The sequence below is a fragment of the Trachinotus anak genome, unplaced genomic scaffold, assembly GCF_046630095.1.
Source record: "Trachinotus anak isolate AG129_WGS33_773 ecotype Australia unplaced genomic scaffold, CSIRO_AGI_Tana_v1 ptg000012l, whole genome shotgun sequence".
NCBI classification, from domain to species: Eukaryota; Metazoa; Chordata; class Actinopteri; order Carangiformes; family Carangidae; genus Trachinotus; species Trachinotus anak.
The window spans coordinates 415,066-434,847 of NW_027273863.1; the positions used below are offsets into that span (position 1 = coordinate 415,066).

Genomic DNA, 19,782 nt, shown 5'->3' on the forward strand with positions numbered 1-19,782 from the left:
AGCTCAGGTTCAGGTATGAGTGCAACCAAGACACACTGAGGTCACATTCTTTTAGCAGTGTCAATGCAAATACAACCTGGGCCACATTGAAGGAGCGCCTACCCTACTGACGTCCTCTGATGCAGTTTAATTAGTCCCAACACAGTTTCAGTTTCTCTCTCCCTCTCTCTCTCTCTCGCTTCCTCTCCTCTCCGTCACAAATACAGTGACAATGGACCCGTCTGTCCAACTGGCTAAAATCAACAACGCATACAGTTTGTATTTATTTGCATATGAAGCAGGGAAGTGATATCTGATCACAAGTGGTCCCTCAAGATGCACGTGGAGACGCATTGAACTGATAAACTTAGAGCTGTCCATTTGTAATGGGATCACCTGAAACACGTTAGCTCCAGGTGTGAACAGGGTCATAGGTTCTGCTTATTTTTTCTCTTAGTTAAAATAACTAAAGCAAGAAAAAATGACAATAAAATTTAGTTTTTCTATATCAAAAATAAATTCTTTGTTAAATTGAAGATTCATACAGATAAACATGGGAGTTAAAAAACAAAGAGACATGAAGGGGAAATCATAGTGAGCTACAGTTAAAATCTGGATTTTTTTCTATTAATTTCTCTACATCCACAGCTCACATTACCCTGACACAAACTCTCTGTAAATGAGACAGTTAGTTAGTTTGTTAGTGAACTGGTTAATTAGTCACTCTGTCAGTCAGTAACAAAGACGGTAAGTTGGTGGAGCAGCCAGTTAAATCAGATCAGTTCACCTCATCGTTGGAGTTAACATATGTGGTCCTGAAGTTGATGATGATGTCGACAATGAACATGATGTCCACTATAAGATCCACCACGTTGAGGGGAGAGCAGGAGTAACCACAGGTCTGCATCGCTGCCTCCTCCTGGTCACTAAAGGAAAACACATCAATTCATTCATTCATTGATGAGACAAGGAAAAAATCCACTGAAAAAAAAAAACATGGCACGACAGTGGAAATAATTTTGACTGCAAGATTAAAAGCATTATCTGTAGGATAACATGAAATTTAAGACACATTTACAGACATGTCCACAGCATTGACCTATAGATGATACATAACATAACACAATATAACACTTTCTCTAATATTTTACATTGGTATAGTGTCAGTTTCATATAAGTTGTATATTTATCTGGGGTAGCCTGCGTCAGTTAGGAATTAGGTCCACACCTGCTCCAATAAGAAAACACCAAGTTAAAGTTTCAACCACATTAAAGTCTGATGTGAGGACACACAGACAGTTCTGGTATTCTCTGAACCCTGTGAGGCCAGAAAAGTTTGTCCTGTGAATGACAAAGGAAGAAGGTTATGGGGTCATTTCAGATTTAATCTGCAGATTTGACGAGTCATGTTTTGTCAGCTAAATTAAGATCGTGACCTGAGGATGGCGCTGGACCAAAATGTTTCACCAAACCATTAGAGCTCAACCTCTGCTGCCTATGGTCACTCTTCTCTCTGCTGAGCTGCTGAGATGTGCCCCACCCAAAAGGTATATGTTGACATGACTAGTTGTTGAAATTATCCACCTTCGCCTTTCACTTCTAGCAATTGTTTAGAGGACAGCAGGGGAAACCTCAGATCTTAATAACGAACTCATGTGGGTCAGGTCAGCATCACTCTTGTGTGAGTTTCCACCAACCTCAGTAGAAATGTAGCAGAATAAGGGGTGAAGATCGCTGTATAAATCACCAAGAGGAGAATAACCCAGTCCCACACCGCTTTGAAGGGACTGTAGTGAAGGATGGTCCACTTCTGGATCCTGGGAGTTTGCAGCTTATACTCCGGCAGTACATCAGCACCCAGAGACAGAACCTGGAGAAGGGAGATCTGTCTGTTCATTCATTTACAGCTGTAGGAAGTGTGTTTGTGAGGTGTTTGTGTCTTGTTTATAGATGCTCCAAGTATGTGGAACTCTACTGGAGAGATGAACAACATTTTTTCAAAAGATAGTCCCTCATTTGGTGTTTTAATAATGTTGATGGTTAGCAATGTTTATCTGTATCACTAGAAAATGACTCCTGGACCATGCAGATCTCCTGGATTATGCAGTGATTGCACATATGTATGTAGTTGGAGTGGTGCAGATTAGTTTTATGGTGTGAAAATGACTGTGTTTTGGAAGTTGTGATTGCAACTTTGTGTTGTAACTGTAATCTTGTACTGTTTGGGGTCAGATGGGGTGGTGTATTGGGATGATATTGCTTGTAAGTTCAGCCTGGTTTTTATATTCCATTTACATCTTTTCTGTCTTTTATGTACCTGCTCAGGGACTACCAGTGGAAATAACTTTTTTTTTTTTTTTTTGCTATAACCTGGTACAATGCATCTTTCCATGTTTATACAAGGTTAATGTTTAATTGTGCACTGTCCCTGTCTAAATAAAAAAAAATTAAAAATCTACCAAAAGACTGCTGGGTTCCACCCTCACCATCACTCTGCTGATTAGGTGAGAAGCCAGTCCATGTGGCTGTGAAGAGGGACATCTAGTGATATACTCCAAAACACACTCCCTAATGGACAACTGACATGAATGTAGTTGGACGTCACATTGTGGATGTTGGATCGTGATTACTCTCCATGTAGTAGTGGACTGAATGTGCTTGCTGATGGTCTGAGTGGAGATGACTCAGACTGGAAACAACCCAAAACTGGACGGACAGCTGGTTAGTTCGGTAAAGAAACATTAAGTTATCTCTACTAACCTGGGTGACCTTCTCAGTGACATGGTGCGTTCTGTCGATCAGTTTGCAAGGAGGTCTGATCTCACCAGGAGGTAATGCCATAAAGGCGTCTGTCTTTGTATCCAGTGGGCTCTGGGTAATCAGATGCACAGACCAAACACACACACACACACACACACACACACAATGACTGGACCATGATTCAATTCAGAGAAATTTATGAGTGCAGCAAAAAAACATTACCAGCAATCAAGACAAAGAGGTCAAAGGTCAGAGCCTGTGATGATCTTAAAGTATCATTCAATGAGAAAATGTGATAACTTAATTCCAAAGAAGATAACTCAAAAAAGCAGTCTACAATCAACTGGCCACTCTCCCTGTATGAGCCAAAACTTAACCATATTGTAACTGTCAAGCAGCACCACATGTTCGACAATACAGCCCCAGCTTGTGAAGTATTAGAAGATTTCAATCATTGATGTAATGAACTGCTAAACAGACTGTTTCGTGTGTGTCTGCTTGTGTTACCTGGTTGTTGGTTCGGCAGCGCAAATCAGTGTCTGATGTCCCAACAGGCGCACTGGTCTTCCTAATGGTTGCTATACCTGCTGAAGGAGAGAAGAGGGGAGAACTTGTGTTGCATTTATTATGGAATTAGGTTTGAGAGGAATCAGCTTTCAGCGTAATGGTTTGAATGTGAAAGAGTCTCCAGCTTTGAGAGTGCTGCAGTGTTTCCTTTGCTCCTGTCATCAAAGCTAAACAGATTTTACTTCTTCAAGAATTTGTAGAAGTTATAGAAGTTATGGAAAATCAGCAGGATGCTTTTCCACCCATGTTGGGCTACCTTCTATTGAATTGTGCAGGTTTTTGGTTTTGGCTTGTTTTAATCTTCTCTAAATCAACCTGGCCAAGAACAAGGCATATTTCTGAGAGGATTACTAAACATGAGAGCATCAGGAATTATCCAGACAACACAGTAAGATGAGGCTATCATACAGTAGCTTCCCAAACTGACAGGGCTGGGCAAACTGTGGGGCATAACCAGAAAGCTCAGGAGCTGAGTCAGATTATCACCTGTGTAAAACTGTGTGGAAAATATCCTATTATGCCAAATTGTAAAATTATATAATTTCTGGTCTTGCGGCTGACCACAGCTTTTGTTGCATCACCATTTTTTCCTCCTAACTACTGTACACTTGCAGATTTCAATATGATTTCAATGTTGAAGATGGTGCCCTCTGCTGCTTGGAAAAAGCTACAGCAAGTTACCTTTACGACATGTCCCCATTTCTGCTGCTAGGGTAATTGTTGAAGATTGAAGATTTGACATCTAGCTAGTCTAATTATTTTCGATAGCAATATTTTAAAGGAGCTATTTGTAAGTTTTACTACATTCTTGGCAATGTAGCAATAGCAGAATTTATAAATAGCTTCTTTAAATGAACTCTTTTTTACCAGAGGTAGAATTGAGTGATTTCTTTTCATTTGAATTAAGAAAAGAAATCACCATTACTGCTTTTGAGGAAGTCATTTTAGTAAGTTTGCTACAGTCTGTTGTAGGTTGCACTTGCTTGGGCTAACTGTGGCACTTTCAGATGAGGTGATAAACACAGGAGTGGGATTAAACTGGATTAAATGCTCACCAATGCAGCTGTGTCTCGACTGCAGCCTCTTTTCCCAGTAATTCTGCCCACTCTTGATATCATCCACTGAGGAGGAATGTTTTAAACTCACACAGCTGCCATCGAAGCTGCTGGACGGAGGGTGGATGTGAAGAGGACAGTCATCTTCACCTGGGCCTCTCCTTCTCTCCTCTCTCCTAGACAGGATGCACAATTGTAAAGTCACCCTACAAACCAGTGCCAGGAGTGTCTGTTAGTCCCCTGTTACTGTTGGACCACCTTTCATTTTATTTTAATTATACTTTTTTCATGTCCATACCCACTCAACAACCCACATCTATATCTAAAAAAGAAAAAAAAACTGATGTACAATACAGAGTAAGGGAGGAAAATGGACAATAGAAAAGAAAATGGTACTGTAGCCTTAAATCACAAGTTATCAGGTTGCAAATGAACTTATCATTTAATTATCGTTGCATTTTATTTTCCAAGACCAGCCCTATTATATTTAATATGATATATTCCTGTCTTCAAATAACAAGTCTTAGAACTAATGTTTGGCTGAAAAGAAACTGTAAATAGTTAAACAGAGGATTTATTTTTGATATAGAAAAACTAAATTATTTATTATCCATACACGTGTATTTGAGTTTTTCTTTCTCAAGAAGTGAATAAAATAACTTATTTAAAACCTCGATAATTTAATTTGTTAATTATGTTGAATTTTTTGTCCGTTTGACAGTCGTAAAACAACTTTGTAAAAATATGTGGAAATGAGAAGATTTAAACCTTGGTGGAGCTTGGGAGGAGGCAAGGGGCAGGACCACTGTTGGGGGTGCTGAGCTTGGAGCTGTGGGCAGACCTGTGTGAAGCCTCCCACCTCTTCTCCCTCCCCCTCCTCCTCCTGCTGTTCTTGTATCCATCAGAGACCTGTCGCCATCACCTCCTTCTTTTCTCTTTCTTTCTCCCTCACTCCTCTGCCTGGGCACTGCCAAGTCATCCCTCTCTCTTCCTCTAATTTGCTCCTCCTCCTCTTCATCCCAGAGCAGTAGTCCGGCTCCTGGCTCCTCCAGGTGTTGCCTCTCAGGGAGGGACAGCAGCTTGTCCAGGGCCACAGACTCATGTCCGAGAGGAAGGGGTTCGGCACGAGGAGAACCCAGCTCTGTGTCCTGTGATGGGACACCTGAGTTGGGGCAGAGGGCGCGAAGGAGAAGGCGCAGACGCTGTGGCCAGGCTGGGTGGAGCACAAGAGGAAGACAGTGATAGTTCAGTATCTCTTACAGCTAATTAACAAAGAAAGGGTGGAATACAGCTGCCTTGGACACGTAGACAAGAGCGCAAGGCAGATGCCTGTTACACTAGAGACCATAAACAGGTTGTTTAGGTCACTGTGGACTCTTCCCCTAGCCTCCACTAAGGAAGCGGTTGTGGTTATGTTTAGTTCATCCACAAAAAAGTTCAATAACGCCTGAGTCAAGTGGATACTGGTCTGCTGGACTAGATATTCTGGCAGTAAACAAATACACCGTCAGAGAACATTTAGCTGATATGTTGAATATCAACATATTTGCAACTTGCAAAATACATTTAATAACAACATTTCTTCGTTAAAAGAAAAACATTACATTGCATTCAAAATGTATTCACTGGCACAAGTGGCAGGTGTGGAGGTGCATAAAATAATTATTTTTTCATTTAGTTATTTATTTAAAAAGCACTAAAGATGGGTTCAGAGGGACAGAGAGAGAGAGAGAGAGAGAGAGGGGGCGTATTAGGTGAGTAAGTACTCTGCAAAGATATATTTTTGAAGGCAGAGAGGGACTCCGCTCATTTGCAGATCATAGGTAGGTGGGAGCTGTGCTAGTCGCCACTCTGTAGGCGAGCATTGTTGAACGTAGAGGTGCCTTGTGTTAAAAGTCTTTAAAGTTTTAAACATTAATTATCTCATTTAACGCCAGTATTTTGTTTGTATATTTTAAAAAACTCTTATGTTTCAATGAAATTACCATAAACTAACTGACACTCAGTTAACCTGGGGAGGGACAGGACTCCAGAGTAAGGTTCTGGTTGGTTGTTGGGCCTCTTAGCAAAATATCACAAACAGGAGGATTAACCCCTCCCTAGTTTTCTAGAGATGCTGTGTGGAAATAGGGATGGAGAAACTTCCAGATGGACTCCCAGTTCTAAACTTCCTGTCTGGTTTCCTCTGAGGCCAAACAGTTGAATCTTGGTTTCATCAGACTAGAGAATCTTGTTTCTCTTGAGTCCTTTAGGTGTTTTTTTTAAAAAAAGGCTTCACTGTCATAAAGCCCAGATCAGTGCTGCAGTGATATCATTCTCCTGGAATTTTCTCTCATCTCCACACAGCATCTCTGGAGCTCAGCCAGAAACTCTTACCAAGGCCTTTCTCCCCTTTTTGCTCAGGGGGAGAAGGGCCCATCTTTAGAAAGACTCCTGGTTATTCCAAACATGCCACTGTGCTCCTGGGAACCTTCAGTTAGCAGATCATGTCCAATCAACTGACTTTACCTTTTCAAGGTATAGAAACAACTCAAAGATGGTCAAGAGACATGGGGTGTCACTGCAAAGGGTCAGAAGACTTATGTCAACGTGACATTTTAGTTTTTCCTTTTTAATGAATTTCAAAAATTTCTGTTTTCGCTTTGTCATTATGGGATATTGAGCGTAGACTGATGGGGGACGAACGCTTTCTGAACACACTGTACAAGTCAGTGTGTGTATGCTGAATGCCTGAGTGTGTACGTCATCATTCATACCTCATTTATGAACTCACTGATGTTGGACATACCCATGTTCATCCAGGGGATACGCAGCACTCTGTTGAGCTCTCTGTCTGGAGACCTGCTGGCTGGTCTGGGGTCAGTGGGAAGCTCAAAGTTGAGAATGAACATGATGACCAGGCCGTCTTCATTCTTCACTGGAACCACATCTATTTCACAGTTGAAACACACTCCTGCAGTGACAGAGAGACGCAGAAGAGAGTGGGATGAAGGGGAGAATTCATTTCCCTTCTGATGACATGTGACCAGCTTTTGTTTGAGGCAGGAGAAAATAATAGTACACACATGTACTTCTGAATATTTCCTGTAGATGGCGACACCAGACAGAAAATGATTCATGTGCTGCTCATCATATCGTCTGAGTGTATACACTCAATGACATTTTAACAATTATATACATCTCTGTGAGCTGAAATCTTAACCTCCCTCCTACATCAGTTACATCTGTCCCTAATGACAGGTGTCATTTGGCCAATATATATTTATAATATTGCAGAAGCAGAGAAGGGTCTTCATACTGTTGGAAACTCTAGCGATTGGATGTGCATTACCCAGGGGACAGAGGACAGTGAAGGAGGGGAGAGCACAGTCAACTGAATCGTTTTCCCAAGACGTCTGAGATAAAATAAGTAAATAGTAAGTCATTAATTTCACTAAGAGTACACTGCCCTGTGAGAGAGAACAGTATAGCCACCCTTACTTACAGATGCACAGAGGGAATTCAGTAAAGTGTGATCTTTATTATTATTTTTTTTAAATTATTATTATTATTATTATTATTATTATTAGTGGTGGAAGCAGTAGTATTAGTATTAGTATTAGTATTAGTATTATTATTATTATTAGTAGTAGTAGTAGTAGCAGCAATATTACAGTCATCATTATTATTATATCATTGCTGTCATTTTTACAGTTATTGTAATGTCTAGGTAATCATTACTATAATACCTATAACAGCTATCATTATTATTGAAATTACTATTATTAGGATACACAATTAATTCCCAGTATTCTACCACGCATACACACACACTCACACACACACTTACCTAAATCTTATTTTATGTACACTTGTCTGTTATGTTCTATGGTCACAATGTCCTCTGTCTTTTTATTTTCTGCGTTTCTCACTTTATGTTGCACAATAAAAAATCTTTTAAAAAATGTGTGATCTTTGGGCCCTTCCACAGATTTTCAAGAGGTTGATTCTAAATCTTTACACTGAAACTATCTGAATGGTGACATAATATGTGTAGTTAGGTTGTTGCTGATTCAGTTCACTTTATAGCCAACTGGTGGTCCATTGAAAAAAAAAAAAAAAAAAGATAAAGGGCAACAAAGTATTTTGTTACACTGAGCCATGGTTGTTGCAGCTTCCTGGATTCTTGTCCACCTTCCCCACCACCCTCCAAAAGCTTGGCTGCAGTACCTTGATGGCAGAGAGTGTAAAAGCCAAATCCAGGGTACAGACAGCTACTCAGCAGCCTGAGGGCACTGTAAGACACACCCCACTGTTGGAACTCAAAGAGAGCAACTCTTGTCTCCTGGTACAGTGCGACCTTTGTTCCCCCCACTTGAACAACTGACCAGTTCAAACTGTTTTCTGGATGCTTTGAAACATTTTTCCTGACCTCCAGTGGTCTCCGTTCTCACCTTCCTGCAGTGATACTCAGGGTGTCTTCAGCACACACTGACCGTACCTCACTCATAAAATGCTCACACTGTGTCACATTCACACTCTAACTGGATTTTGCACAGTGTCAGTATTTATGTAAAGAATAATCCAGCGTGAGCTCAGCAGTCACAGTGTACCTCTCTGAAGTCAAATCCTACATGTCAAGCATTTCAGCTTTATGCAATATAACTGACAGCCAGGATGGATTAACACTCTACCTTAATAAAGATATCACAATGACTTGACTGGTAGACCACACACACACACACACAGTCTCACCATGATTAATGTGCTACTTGAGGAACACATTCATTATGGCATTAATCAGTGGAAATACACTAATCAGAATCAGAATCAGAATCAGAATCAGAATCAGAATCGGTTTTATTGCCAAGTATGTTTCCACATACAAGGAATTTGTGCTGGTGGTTGGTGCAATTGGGGATCAGGGGGATCAGTGACAGTGGGGCTCTCTAGCCTTGTTGATAAGGCTGACAGCAGACGGGAAGACTGTGCTATAGGGGAGATAAATACGCTACCATTACTGCAACATATGAAAAATATTACAATATTTCCCCTTTTATCAACAAGTTATGCCCAGAAATATGTCAGGAGATCCTGCAGGGCCTGCTACATGTTGAAATATAGTCTTCAAAATGCTTTTGAAACAAGAGGAGTGTGTAAGCCAGAGATACAACCAATTTGATGGCCTGTTTAATAGATATGTACAAATCTTTCGCCTGTAAATAATCTAAACCAGGAGGCCACACTGTCATCAGCTGCTCCAACAAAGAGCTTTGGGAAAAGGAAAGCAAACATTTTATATTTAATTTATCTTCTCGCCACGTAAGTTCTTTGGCTTTAAAGAAAGTCTGTCCTGCCCAAAAATCAGAGCACTGATAATTTGCTCAAATAAACACCTGTGTCTATGTTCTTCTGACAGCGACCCTCAGTGGTTGTGTGAATGAGAGCTTGTAATGTTGTTACAGAGCCACAGAAACTTGGAGTGAATAGATCAACAAAGCAAAGTCCTCCCAAGAAAAATGAAAGCCATCAGTCATTACAACTGATGCCCCAAAATAACATTTACTTATGCTCAAGTGACCACTGCTTGTTTCCTGCTTCTTACTGTTGGTTTCTTTTAAGCCTTGCTTACTCCATAGTCACAAGATAAGATCAGAAAATGGTTTTATTTTTGAAACGGCAACGCTGTGTCATTTCTGACGCACTGCTTGTCATTCAGGTCGGAAGAGTAGAACGCCACTTTCACTCATTCACGACGGAGTTTACAAAAATAAGAATCAATGCAGCAGAACCAGTGACATCATCAGGGTTATTGTCTTGACTATAGTGCAACTGTTTTTGCAGGCTGAATAATTATAACTAGTGCACTAACACTGATGTGTGTGAAATCAGGTAATGCCCTTTTTTTCTCAAAGCCAATTTCACAGTTACATAACACGTAACCCTACTGATGCACACTGTGCTTTCACAGTGTAAATCAACCACCATTAACTATATCATATGGTGTGCTCCCACATAAATGCCTTTGAATCAGAGCTTCTCCCCCACAATCAGCCACTAATCCAAAACAGAGTCAAAGTTTTAAAATCCAGTCATTTAGTAATCCACCTCTAAAAGGTCAGTACAGCTCACGATTTAGTCTCAGTATCAGTTCACAGTTTGAGGATTATCCTGTTGGAAACATGCTATTTTCTAATTATGTGTGTGTGTGTGTGTGTGTGTGTGTGTGTGTGTGTGTGTGTGTGTGTGTGTGTGCGTGCGTATGTGTGTGTGTGTGTGTTTGTCTGTTTATGTGTGTGGAGGTCATAGTGAAGGTCAGTGTCAGTCTTTATGGACAATGAGGAAATAGGATCATAGTTTTCATTAGAGCATAAGCACCATATCAGCCCAAAGAAATGATAAAGCAGCGGATTAGAGAATAAGGGAAAGAGCCAAAAGATTATTGAGCCCTCTCACACACACACACACACACACACACACACACACACTTATTCTAATTCTCACTCAGTCTCTATCATGCTCTTCCTTCCTGATATTCGACAGCTAACTCCCTGCTTTCCTCCTGTTTCTGTCTTCCCTCTGTATCTCTGAATTTTCATAGATTATATTTCATGTGTCAGGTTGCGTAGACTTCTGTTTTTCACACTTCTTTACATATGTGAAAGGTTAAAGTCAGAACAGCAAAGCTTTAAAGTACCAAGTCCTCTTAATTTTATTACGCTAGATAGAGTACCATTCAATGTCAGTTTTAAGGGGTAAATGTAAAAAAATAAAATAAAAAAAATACACCTAGATTTTGTTACATTCGTTATGACATTACTTATTACTCAGTCTGCTAAAGCTGATACATGGCAGACCTCATACATGGAGTTTATAATTCTTACCATCATTGATACAAATGATGACTGAATCAATGAGAATCTAACAGGATCGTACCATCTTTAGTGTAGAGGGACATCTCCACCTTTCTCTCCTCTACTCCCAGCAGAGCTTTAGCCATCTGGGCCACCGCTGGTCTCCGGGTGTGAGGTCCATACAGGAAGCTACAGGTGCAGGGTTTCTGCATCACCTCAGCCCGGCTATAACCACACATCCCACAGAAGGCGTCGTTGCAGAAAATAATGGCACAGTTCTCCACCTGTGCATTGGCGATGATAAACTTTCGATCTGTAGAGGAAGAGGACAGGGAAGAGAGGAGGGATGTTACAACTTCACATGGCACTTAAATAAAATGCCAAAATGCAAAATATCCACAGAATCTAAAGACCCACATTATCTTTCTTATACACATGGAGGAATGTGGGCTACAGAGCTCAGGATGCTCCTCAGACAGTTCGCTGTATGAAACATCCTTGTTGGGATATAAAGTTACTATGTGTAGGATTTAGTTATAGTTACAGATCCCCTGCAGCAGGTGTGTGGACTGTTTGAAATGGCTTTACAAATTATAATGTATTGCAAAATAGTCTTATAAAAGTGGGATGACATCAGGTCCTTTTTTAAGATGTAGGAAAAATAAAATCAGTTCAGTTCAGTAATCATGAGTAGATCATGTGATTATTGAATATTGAATATATTAAAGTATTATTGAATGGATCACACTTTGTTTAGATGCACAATTAGAGGATGCCAGAGGATGCTGGACTGATTAGTTTGTGAATTCCCTCCATCTTTATATTAGGTGGATCCAGGCAGCAGCACCAGGGAGGGATCATAGACAGGTGGGAACAGGTAGAGCTGCAGGCTCCCTGGTAAACTCAGATGTCGTGCTAAAAGCTACAGTGATAAGAAATCATATATTATTGTAGGTTTTTTTGAGATGGTTTGAAGATGGGTTCATGTATGAGCCTTTCTGTTGCGCTGGCTGTATTATCATCATGAAACTCTTCAGCCGTGTAGTTTAAAGCAGCAGATTTAAGCTGAGACCAGAAAATGAGGAGGACAACAGAAAGAAGGGCATTTTTAAAATAGCTCTACCTCCCGCATTTATGACGCCAGAAACTAAGTTATGCAAATGATGTATTATGAATTCACACAATATGAAGCTTCAGGCCATATTAGTTATGGTCTTTGACTGGTAAGCCAGAGTTTAAAGGGGGTCTCTCAGCCCAGTCCCTGCTTGAACCAGCTGTAACTAAAGAGTTACCATCACTATGGCAACCATTTACTGCAGCTGGGCACACACAACTGATTCATATCAGCTGATTAAACTAGCACACACACACACACACACACACTGAGACGCCAAAAGACCCACTCCACCTGGTGCCACTGTATCAACAACCAGCACCAGTCATCCATCAATCATTTTAACTGCAGATAACAAAGCAACTTTCAAACCTTTTCAAACTTTCTTACAGAAATTTCATTTACTACTATTCATACACTCTTCTGAATGTCTTATTTCTTATGGATTTCTGCAAAGCACTTTGAATTAACTTGTGTTAAATTATTGACATTTTATATGATAAGCATACATTTATGATTAAAATAAATAAAATATTCCGGATTCGTTAACTAAAAAGTTATTGGGCTTAGTTAAGTAAAAAGATAATTTAGCCTGAGTCCTTTTCTTGTTTCTCATTCCGTGCCCTTAGTAAAATGAAAAACAAAAGAAAACGCGTTTTCTCGTTTCTCCCGCTGCCTTTCTGCTGGTATTCAGTGGTAATCAGACGTTAGACGTGCATCCTGGCCGGTTACTTACTTTGTCCCTCGAACTTGCGGATTATAGTGTCCAGGAAGGTGTTCTGAGGGGCCACATGGCCGCGTCTCACCGGCATGGCGCGCAGCGGCTGAGGGGCCTCCTGTGGCGCTGATTGGCTGAAATCACCGGTCCGTCCAACACTCTGCTCTCACGCGTGTTTTTACCTTTTCGGGTATAAAAGTTGTGGAAACAGAGTTTGGGGAGTTTGGCTTATTTGGTTTGCCTGTTCTGAGTATGAGCTCAGACTCGATCACATCCTCTGCTCCTCTGTTTCTCCCTCTCTCCCTCTCTCATGCTCTCTCCTCGCCCTGTCAGCAGACCCGCCCATATTCTCTACACTGTAACAGCTGCTGTCCAAATATGACGACTTTCTTCTGCCCCAGTGGTGTCAGTTTGAGTTCATGAGAATTCACATCAGTAACAAGCTACATCATCAAAACAGCACTTACACGTACAGCTCTGTCTTCACTGGCACATCCGACACATGTCACAAGACATTTCAGAGAACGTTTACATGGGAGAAACATCTTCATAGAATCATAAGCTACACATGCAGTAGCTATATGTCCAGCTATGGTTTTAATTCAATATCTATGTAACAGAAATATATAAGATTTCAAAATAAGAAAATGAGTTGGTTGGCAGCTCTGAGTTCGTGTGTCTGTGAACTCTGGCAGCCTCTCCAGTCATTGTATTTGTAGGTTCACAGATGTTGCACATCTCTGTGCTGGGTTTGACATCCCTCACATGGCAGTTATAAATGACTTTGATCATTTCAGAGGATAATTTACAGAGACTGACAGAAATGTTTGTCATTAAGAGATAGTAATAATCTGTAATAATATGTAACAGGCTGTCTTATTCATAATGAAAGGGTGATGGAGGGCAGCTGTCTTAACTTGGTCACACAGTGACACCTATCGGATGAATTTTGTAACAGCCTTTACGATCTAAATGCTTAAATAGTTGGTTTAGTTTGATGAACCCCAAATAAGCTAATAAATATATTTCCCAAAATGTTAAACTATTCCTTTATAGCAGCTCCTGTGCTCTTACCTAAGCTTGAGGCATTTTTCTGCAACATCCATCCAAACAGTCCATGTTTTACACTGAGTAATTACCTCGCTGTACAGTAGCTTTATTGTTAGTGGCAGAGTCATGCAGGATTCAGATTACCTACCCACACACAAACTATAAGAACTGTGCTCCATTTTCAAGCTAATAGACATTTATGTTCTCAACTGCTTTAGCTTTCCACAAAGCTAATGTATCTGTGTCTATGATAATATTATTAAAGTATTAGCTTCAAAATATGCTTAAAGTTACAAAAATAAAAGTAGGCCTAGTCATTGTAACCTATTTCAAAATATTGTATATTATATGACTGGATTATAATTAATGATGATTAAAGGGTTCATCACTTTAATGCTGCAGCCGGTGAAGGTGGAGCTAACCTTAATTACCTTGAATACTGTTGGGTTAATGCTGGTTTGTTCATTTCACTGCAAGGATCAGTAAAGTCTGGTTACAACTTGTTTCAGGAGATGTAAAAGCGTACAAGGCTGCAGACTTATCCGAAGCTAAGAAATGTGTTCTCCTACTTGTGCCTTCCTTGCTGTCATCATTCCTTTGCACTGAGCCTGGTATTATAACTAATCATATTAGACATCATATTATAGTGACAATGATGATGAGGATGACAGTGGAGATAAAGCTTACTCCCTCATCACTCTCCCCACCCTTTTCTAATCGTGAGTTCCCCTCTCTCCTGTGAGCTGTCTCTATGTGGACACACAACAAAGGTCCAGACTGACAGACGACAACAAAGACGCAACAGTTCTTAAAGCTGACAGCCACCAGTTCTCATTGAAGACACAGAAGTGACAACTTCTTAGGTAGGTGCCATGCAGATGTCTGTGTAGTGTATTTGTCTGCAACAAACTGACTTTAAAATATTTTTTAAAATAATCCCTGTGTATAGACACTGTTGCAGTTCTACGTAACTGTTTTAATTTCCCAGAAATGTGTATTTTTTCTGTGGCAATTTCTTCCGATAGTGATATAGAAAGTTCACAAACACCCATATATGCTGATCATTGCTTTAGTCAAATCATTTAATATTCATATATTAGTGTATTTCCCTGTAAATACTGTATATGCAAAGCTGTTGCACTGGAGGGCTAAAGACCACTTTATGAACTGCAATTGAATTAATTGAACCTATCAGTGCAAGACACATATTACTTTGATGACATGAAAGAATTAGCTGCCTGTAGCTGACGTAGTGTTATTAGCACAGCTCAACTGTATCAGCATAACAGTTTTCAGTGTGGCCTCTAGCAGTGAAGCCATGGAAGAAGTGGTTTCATTGATACTCTGCACCTAAACACATTATCATAATTGCTGTTGGTTTATTTATAATTGAACTGAACTCATTCACACCACATTTTGGTAACTTTGACAAAAGAAAAAGAGAATCATGTGTGGGAAGCAACCCACAGAACTACACTGATCTGTTTAATCGATGATCAATGAAAAGTGACATGACAATGTAACATTCTCCACCAGAGGCTAATCTTAAACTGTCAGGATCACAACAATAGAATAAAACTTGCTTGTCTTACTAAGTGGTAAACAGACACGTGACAAACATGCACATACATGCTAAGATGTCCTAGGCATGTGTACACGTCAGGCTGCTGGTAATCTCCACATAATCTGATTAAACTTCAGCCTGGCTCACAGTAAGTGGCTGTGACAACTGTGTGTCCAGCTGCAGGGATGTGCACACTCAAAATGTTGCAGATAGTTTGGTTTGGATGTGTCATAGTGTTGAATATGACTGTAAACCCTAAAATGGCTGCATCAGAAATAATCTGTCCCTCTTTGTTTCGGCCTTTCATCCACCCTAAAACAGAATTTCTCTCAGCCCTAAAACAACACCAGCCCAGCTGCATTCCTGCATATGCTTTGATTTGTTTTCTATTTTGTTGTTGTATTGTTTCTTAGGTAAGACGCACACAAATTTAAGTGGAGAACATTACCAACATCCAGCAGATCAGAGGTAAATGATAGGATTTGGTCTTGGTCTTTTACTGACTTAGCTCAGCTTTTATTTCCCACACTTTTACTGAGTGAAACATAAGTGATACATATATCATTGCAGCTTTAGCATGTTTCCCTACACCTGTAGGACAGGTGTGTGGTAGACTGGAATTAGTTTTAAAAAAAGATGGTGAACACACTGTCAGCACACAATTTGGTAAAGAAGCAACACTTTGCCCAGACACCTTCATTAGGCATTGGGAGTGGGACTTAAGATGGACTTGTCAGATGGCTTTCATCAGGCACATCACCAGCTGCTCCATGTATGTACCTGGTCAGGCGGTTCAGTTTGTGTTCTTTGTATTGCAGGCTACTAGCAGGATGTCTGTCCAGGAAGAAGAGGACTTACCTGCCAACCACACAGGTCAGAGATATTTACTGCTACGATGATTAAAAAGTTTACCTTTACCAAGTATTTCGTCTTTTCGTTAAGTCTTGCACTGAAACGGATGGATGTTGTGTCTGCATGAAAAGATCGATTGAGACATTAATCTAGTGTTTGATTGTCTTACTAACATCAATGCTGTTTTAACTGCAAGTAGGCCTATGTCTTCATGAGGTTGTGTTTTTGTGGTCATTTCAGGTCCAAAGGGTGTGATTAATGACTGGCGAAGGTTTAAGTTGGACAGTGTGGATCAGACTGTCCCTCAAAACAAGAGACAGCTGCTGAGACAGATGTCCAGTCCTCGGGAGGATGACAAGGAGAGACTCAACAGAAAGGTGGACTGAAACACTCACAGAGTAAAACATACCATTGGCATATGCTGTAGTTAATGACATGATTACAATAGACACAACCATAATTGTTCAGACATGTGCCACCAAAAACAAATAAGATTTGTGCAAACAGACGAACAGACTGGGGCGTTACAGCACACACAGCAACAGCAGCATCTACCTGTGTCTCGGATAGTGAGCACTAACACATTTCCTCACCTCCAGATGAGCGTTCAGGAGTACGAACTGATCCAGGAAGAAGATGAGCGTTGCCTGAAGCGCTACAGGAAACAGTGCATGCAGGAAATGCATGAGCGCCTGAGCTTCGGTCCTAGGTTTGAAGCAGTCCATGAGCTGGAGAGTGGAGAAGCCTTCCTGGAAGTCATAGAGAAGGAACATCGGTTGACCCTGGTGGTGGTCCACATCTACCAGCACGGTGTCAAAGGTTAGGGGCTAGTTTATACTGTGTGTTTATGTCTTAGCTCATTGACTATTACAACTACAGTATAGTCTCTTTGATCAGCTAACATTCTACAACATATACTCCCATGGGATGGTTCACTACAATGCTGCAGTGTCCTTGGGCATGAGCGTGTGTGTATGGGTAAGATGTATGAATTTGTGCGTGTAAGTGAATGTGGCATGTGTTAAAAAGTGCTTTGAGTGATCTGCACAACTAAAGCAGTGCTATATTGTATCTATAGTGGAGCCCATTTATCAAGTCTGCATGTATTATGTGTGCATTGTCAGGCTGCGAGCAGCTGAACTCATGTCTGGACTGTCTGGCCTTGGAGTACTCCAGCGTCAAATTTTGTCGAATTGATGCCGTGGCAACAGGTGCTGCTGAGCGCTTCTCCTCCGAGGTAAGTAAAATGGTAAAAACAGCAAATAAAATGATGAAGGTAATGTTATTAATAACATTCTAGACTAATAATTAATTGAATCACAATAATCCCCAGGGGACATTGAGCTGTAGTGAGTGGCAAGATACTGAACCCCAAATTGCCCCTAGTATATCCTCAGTGTGTGAGTGATAGAAAAAGAGAAGTTTACTGAACATTGACTAGCAAAAGTTTTTTCACCTTTTCAAAACCAGAAGCAAAAGAGCACAAGCATAAACGTTTGCATAATTACATGGCGCTGACCAGACACTGGTGGAATCAAAAGAAGTCCAATTCCTGTAGGGTATGCATTTCAACCGTGACTGAAGAACGATGACGATCAGGCCGATGATAGAGTTTTGAAAAACAACACAGTGTGATTCTGTTGTCCTACAGTCCTGCAGAAAATCGTACCTTCATGAAAGTTAGCTTCAGCTTGAGGTTTGTTTTTAATTGTAATCTGTTGATAATGAACTAAATTCCCCAGTAAATACATATGCACATTCTACAAGCAGCTCAATTTTCAGTCGCACACTGGAATTTGGAGGCCGTGATAGCACATATTTCAATTGTTTGGTTGGTGTGGTAATACTGTGACTGAAATTGGAATATCATTGATATTATTGTTAAAAGACGCCAAGTAAATTAAATTTAAATGATCAACCTAGAGTAATTTTGGATTCCTGTCCTTTCAGGTTCTTCCTGCCCTGCTGGTGTACAAGGCGGGAGAGTTACTGGGTAACTTCCTGGCCATTACCAAACACTTCAACGAAGACTTCTTTGCAAGTGATGTGGAGGCATTTCTCAATGAATACGGTCTCTTACCTGAGAAGGACTTTGCAGCGTGTGCTGATGATGAGGAAGAGGGAGGGGACGTGGAATAGAAGGAGAAGGAAAGAGAAAAGGATGATAAGTGAGAGGAAGGGAGAAAAGGAGGGAGTGCAGTAGGAGGGAGGAAAGGAGAGGTGAGGAAAGAAATTGGGGGAAGAAGTGGAGGAAGACATTGTTTCAGTCAGGACTCACTCACAACTAAAGAAAGCATATGTATTACTTACAAACGCACACAATGGTAATCATCCACCGGCACACAGTGAATGTGGATTGTAGAAGCAGTTAGGTGTAAATCACATGGTGATTTTAAATAGCTCTCCAATTAAAGATGACTTTACCAAAGAGCTTTCTGTCTGTGTCTGTCTGTGACAGGGTTATTCTAACTGAAATCATGACTCATCACAATTGCATTATCTGCCAAAATAATTGCAATTTTTTTTTTTTTTTTTTTTTGCATATCATTCAGCCTTGTGTGTGTAGCCTTCTTACAGGCCACTATAGGACCCAGAAAACTACATTTCTGCATATGTATATTTAATATCTTATATGATACTGTAGTCACTTCAGTTCATTCAAAATGTACTTCAGGAGGGCAACTCTATTTCAATTCAATTTTCAATTTTATTTGTATAGCGCCAAATCATAATATACATTATCTCAAGGCACTTTACAGGGTCAGGTCAAGACCTTACTTTGTTACAGAGAAAAACCCAACAGTTCCCACAAAGAGCAAGCGCTTGGCGACAGGGGGGAGGAAAAACTCCCTTTTAACAGGAAGAAACCTCCAACAGAACCGGGCTCAGGGTGGGGGGGTCTGCCTCGACCGGTTGGGTTTATCTGTATTTTTATGTAGCAATATGTTTATCCACCACAATGGTACATCATCAACATTAAGTAGTCATGGAGGAAACTCCAGGAACCAGACAAACTTTTCCATGAAGGTCTGATGAACCTCCCTCCAACCCTGTGCCAGTCCACAGCACACAGACAATTTGACAACGCTTGGGGTATTTCTTAGTTTTAGCCTGATCTCCTCACCACACCAGGTCTGTCTGTCATACATCTATACCTCAAAGGTAGGTAATGATTCATTAAGCGTGTGTAAATGACACTCAGTAAGACTGGTATCACAATCACTACCTCTGATCCAATATGACATGACAGGCAGCACCAGAGTCCAAATGTTACCCAGTCACATGACTAA

At 40.5% G+C, this 19,782-nt stretch overlaps 2 protein-coding genes across 7 annotated transcripts in view; one reads left to right on the forward strand and one right to left on the reverse strand.

Annotated features, from left to right (window-relative positions):
• Positions 1–13,181, reverse strand: part of LOC139629178 (voltage-gated inwardly rectifying potassium channel KCNH6-like) — a 43,121-nt gene extending 29,940 nt beyond the window's left edge. For all 3 annotated transcript variants that reach the window (XR_011692921.1, XM_071491629.1, XM_071491628.1), the window contains exons 1-9: positions 13,045–13,181; positions 11,277–11,507; positions 7,150–7,314; positions 5,130–5,574; positions 4,362–4,537; positions 3,247–3,326; positions 2,740–2,850; positions 1,677–1,849; positions 767–905 (exon numbers count right to left, since the gene is read on the reverse strand). Coding sequence is in view for 2 of the 3 variants with exons in the window: in XM_071491629.1 (XP_071347730.1) it covers positions 767–905; positions 1,677–1,849; positions 2,740–2,850; positions 3,247–3,326; positions 4,362–4,537; positions 5,130–5,574; positions 7,150–7,314; positions 11,277–11,507; positions 13,045–13,120 (1,596 nt within the window). In the remaining variant the exon portion in view is untranslated. The remainder of the gene's footprint in view (positions 1–766; positions 906–1,676; positions 1,850–2,739; positions 2,851–3,246; positions 3,327–4,361; positions 4,538–5,129; positions 5,575–7,149; positions 7,315–11,276; positions 11,508–13,044) is intronic.
• Positions 13,070–18,922, forward strand: pdca (phosducin a). 4 transcript variants are annotated; one of them, XM_071491632.1, is made up of 8 exons: positions 13,070–13,172; positions 14,820–14,939; positions 16,054–16,108; positions 16,459–16,513; positions 16,733–16,869; positions 17,092–17,311; positions 17,617–17,729; positions 18,443–18,922. In XM_071491632.1, exons 4-8 carry the CDS (start codon positions 16,471–16,473, stop codon positions 18,629–18,631), a joined length of 702 nt encoding a protein of 233 aa, XP_071347733.1. In that variant the 5' UTR covers positions 13,070–13,172; positions 14,820–14,939; positions 16,054–16,108; positions 16,459–16,470; the 3' UTR covers positions 18,632–18,922. The 4 variants fall into 4 exon arrangements, with proteins under 4 accessions (XP_071347733.1, XP_071347735.1, XP_071347734.1 ...); XM_071491634.1 differs by lacking the exon at positions 13,070–13,172 and having other exon boundaries at positions 14,765–14,924; XM_071491633.1 differs by lacking the exons at positions 13,070–13,172; positions 16,054–16,108 and having other exon boundaries at positions 14,765–14,939.
• The last annotated feature ends 860 nt before the right edge of the window (positions 18,923–19,782 follow it).

Coding starts and splice junctions, on each gene's coding strand:
- pdca (XM_071491632.1), top strand. CDS start 16,471: ATGTCTGTCCAGGAAGAAGAGGACTTACCTGCCAACCACACAG. Junction 16,514..16,732: donor CTTACCTGCCAACCACACAG/GTCAGAGATATT, acceptor TGGTCATTTCAG/GTCCAAAGGGTGTGATTAAT. Junction 17,730..18,442: donor CTGAGCGCTTCTCCTCCGAG/GTAAGTAAAATG, acceptor CTGTCCTTTCAG/GTTCTTCCTGCCCTGCTGGT.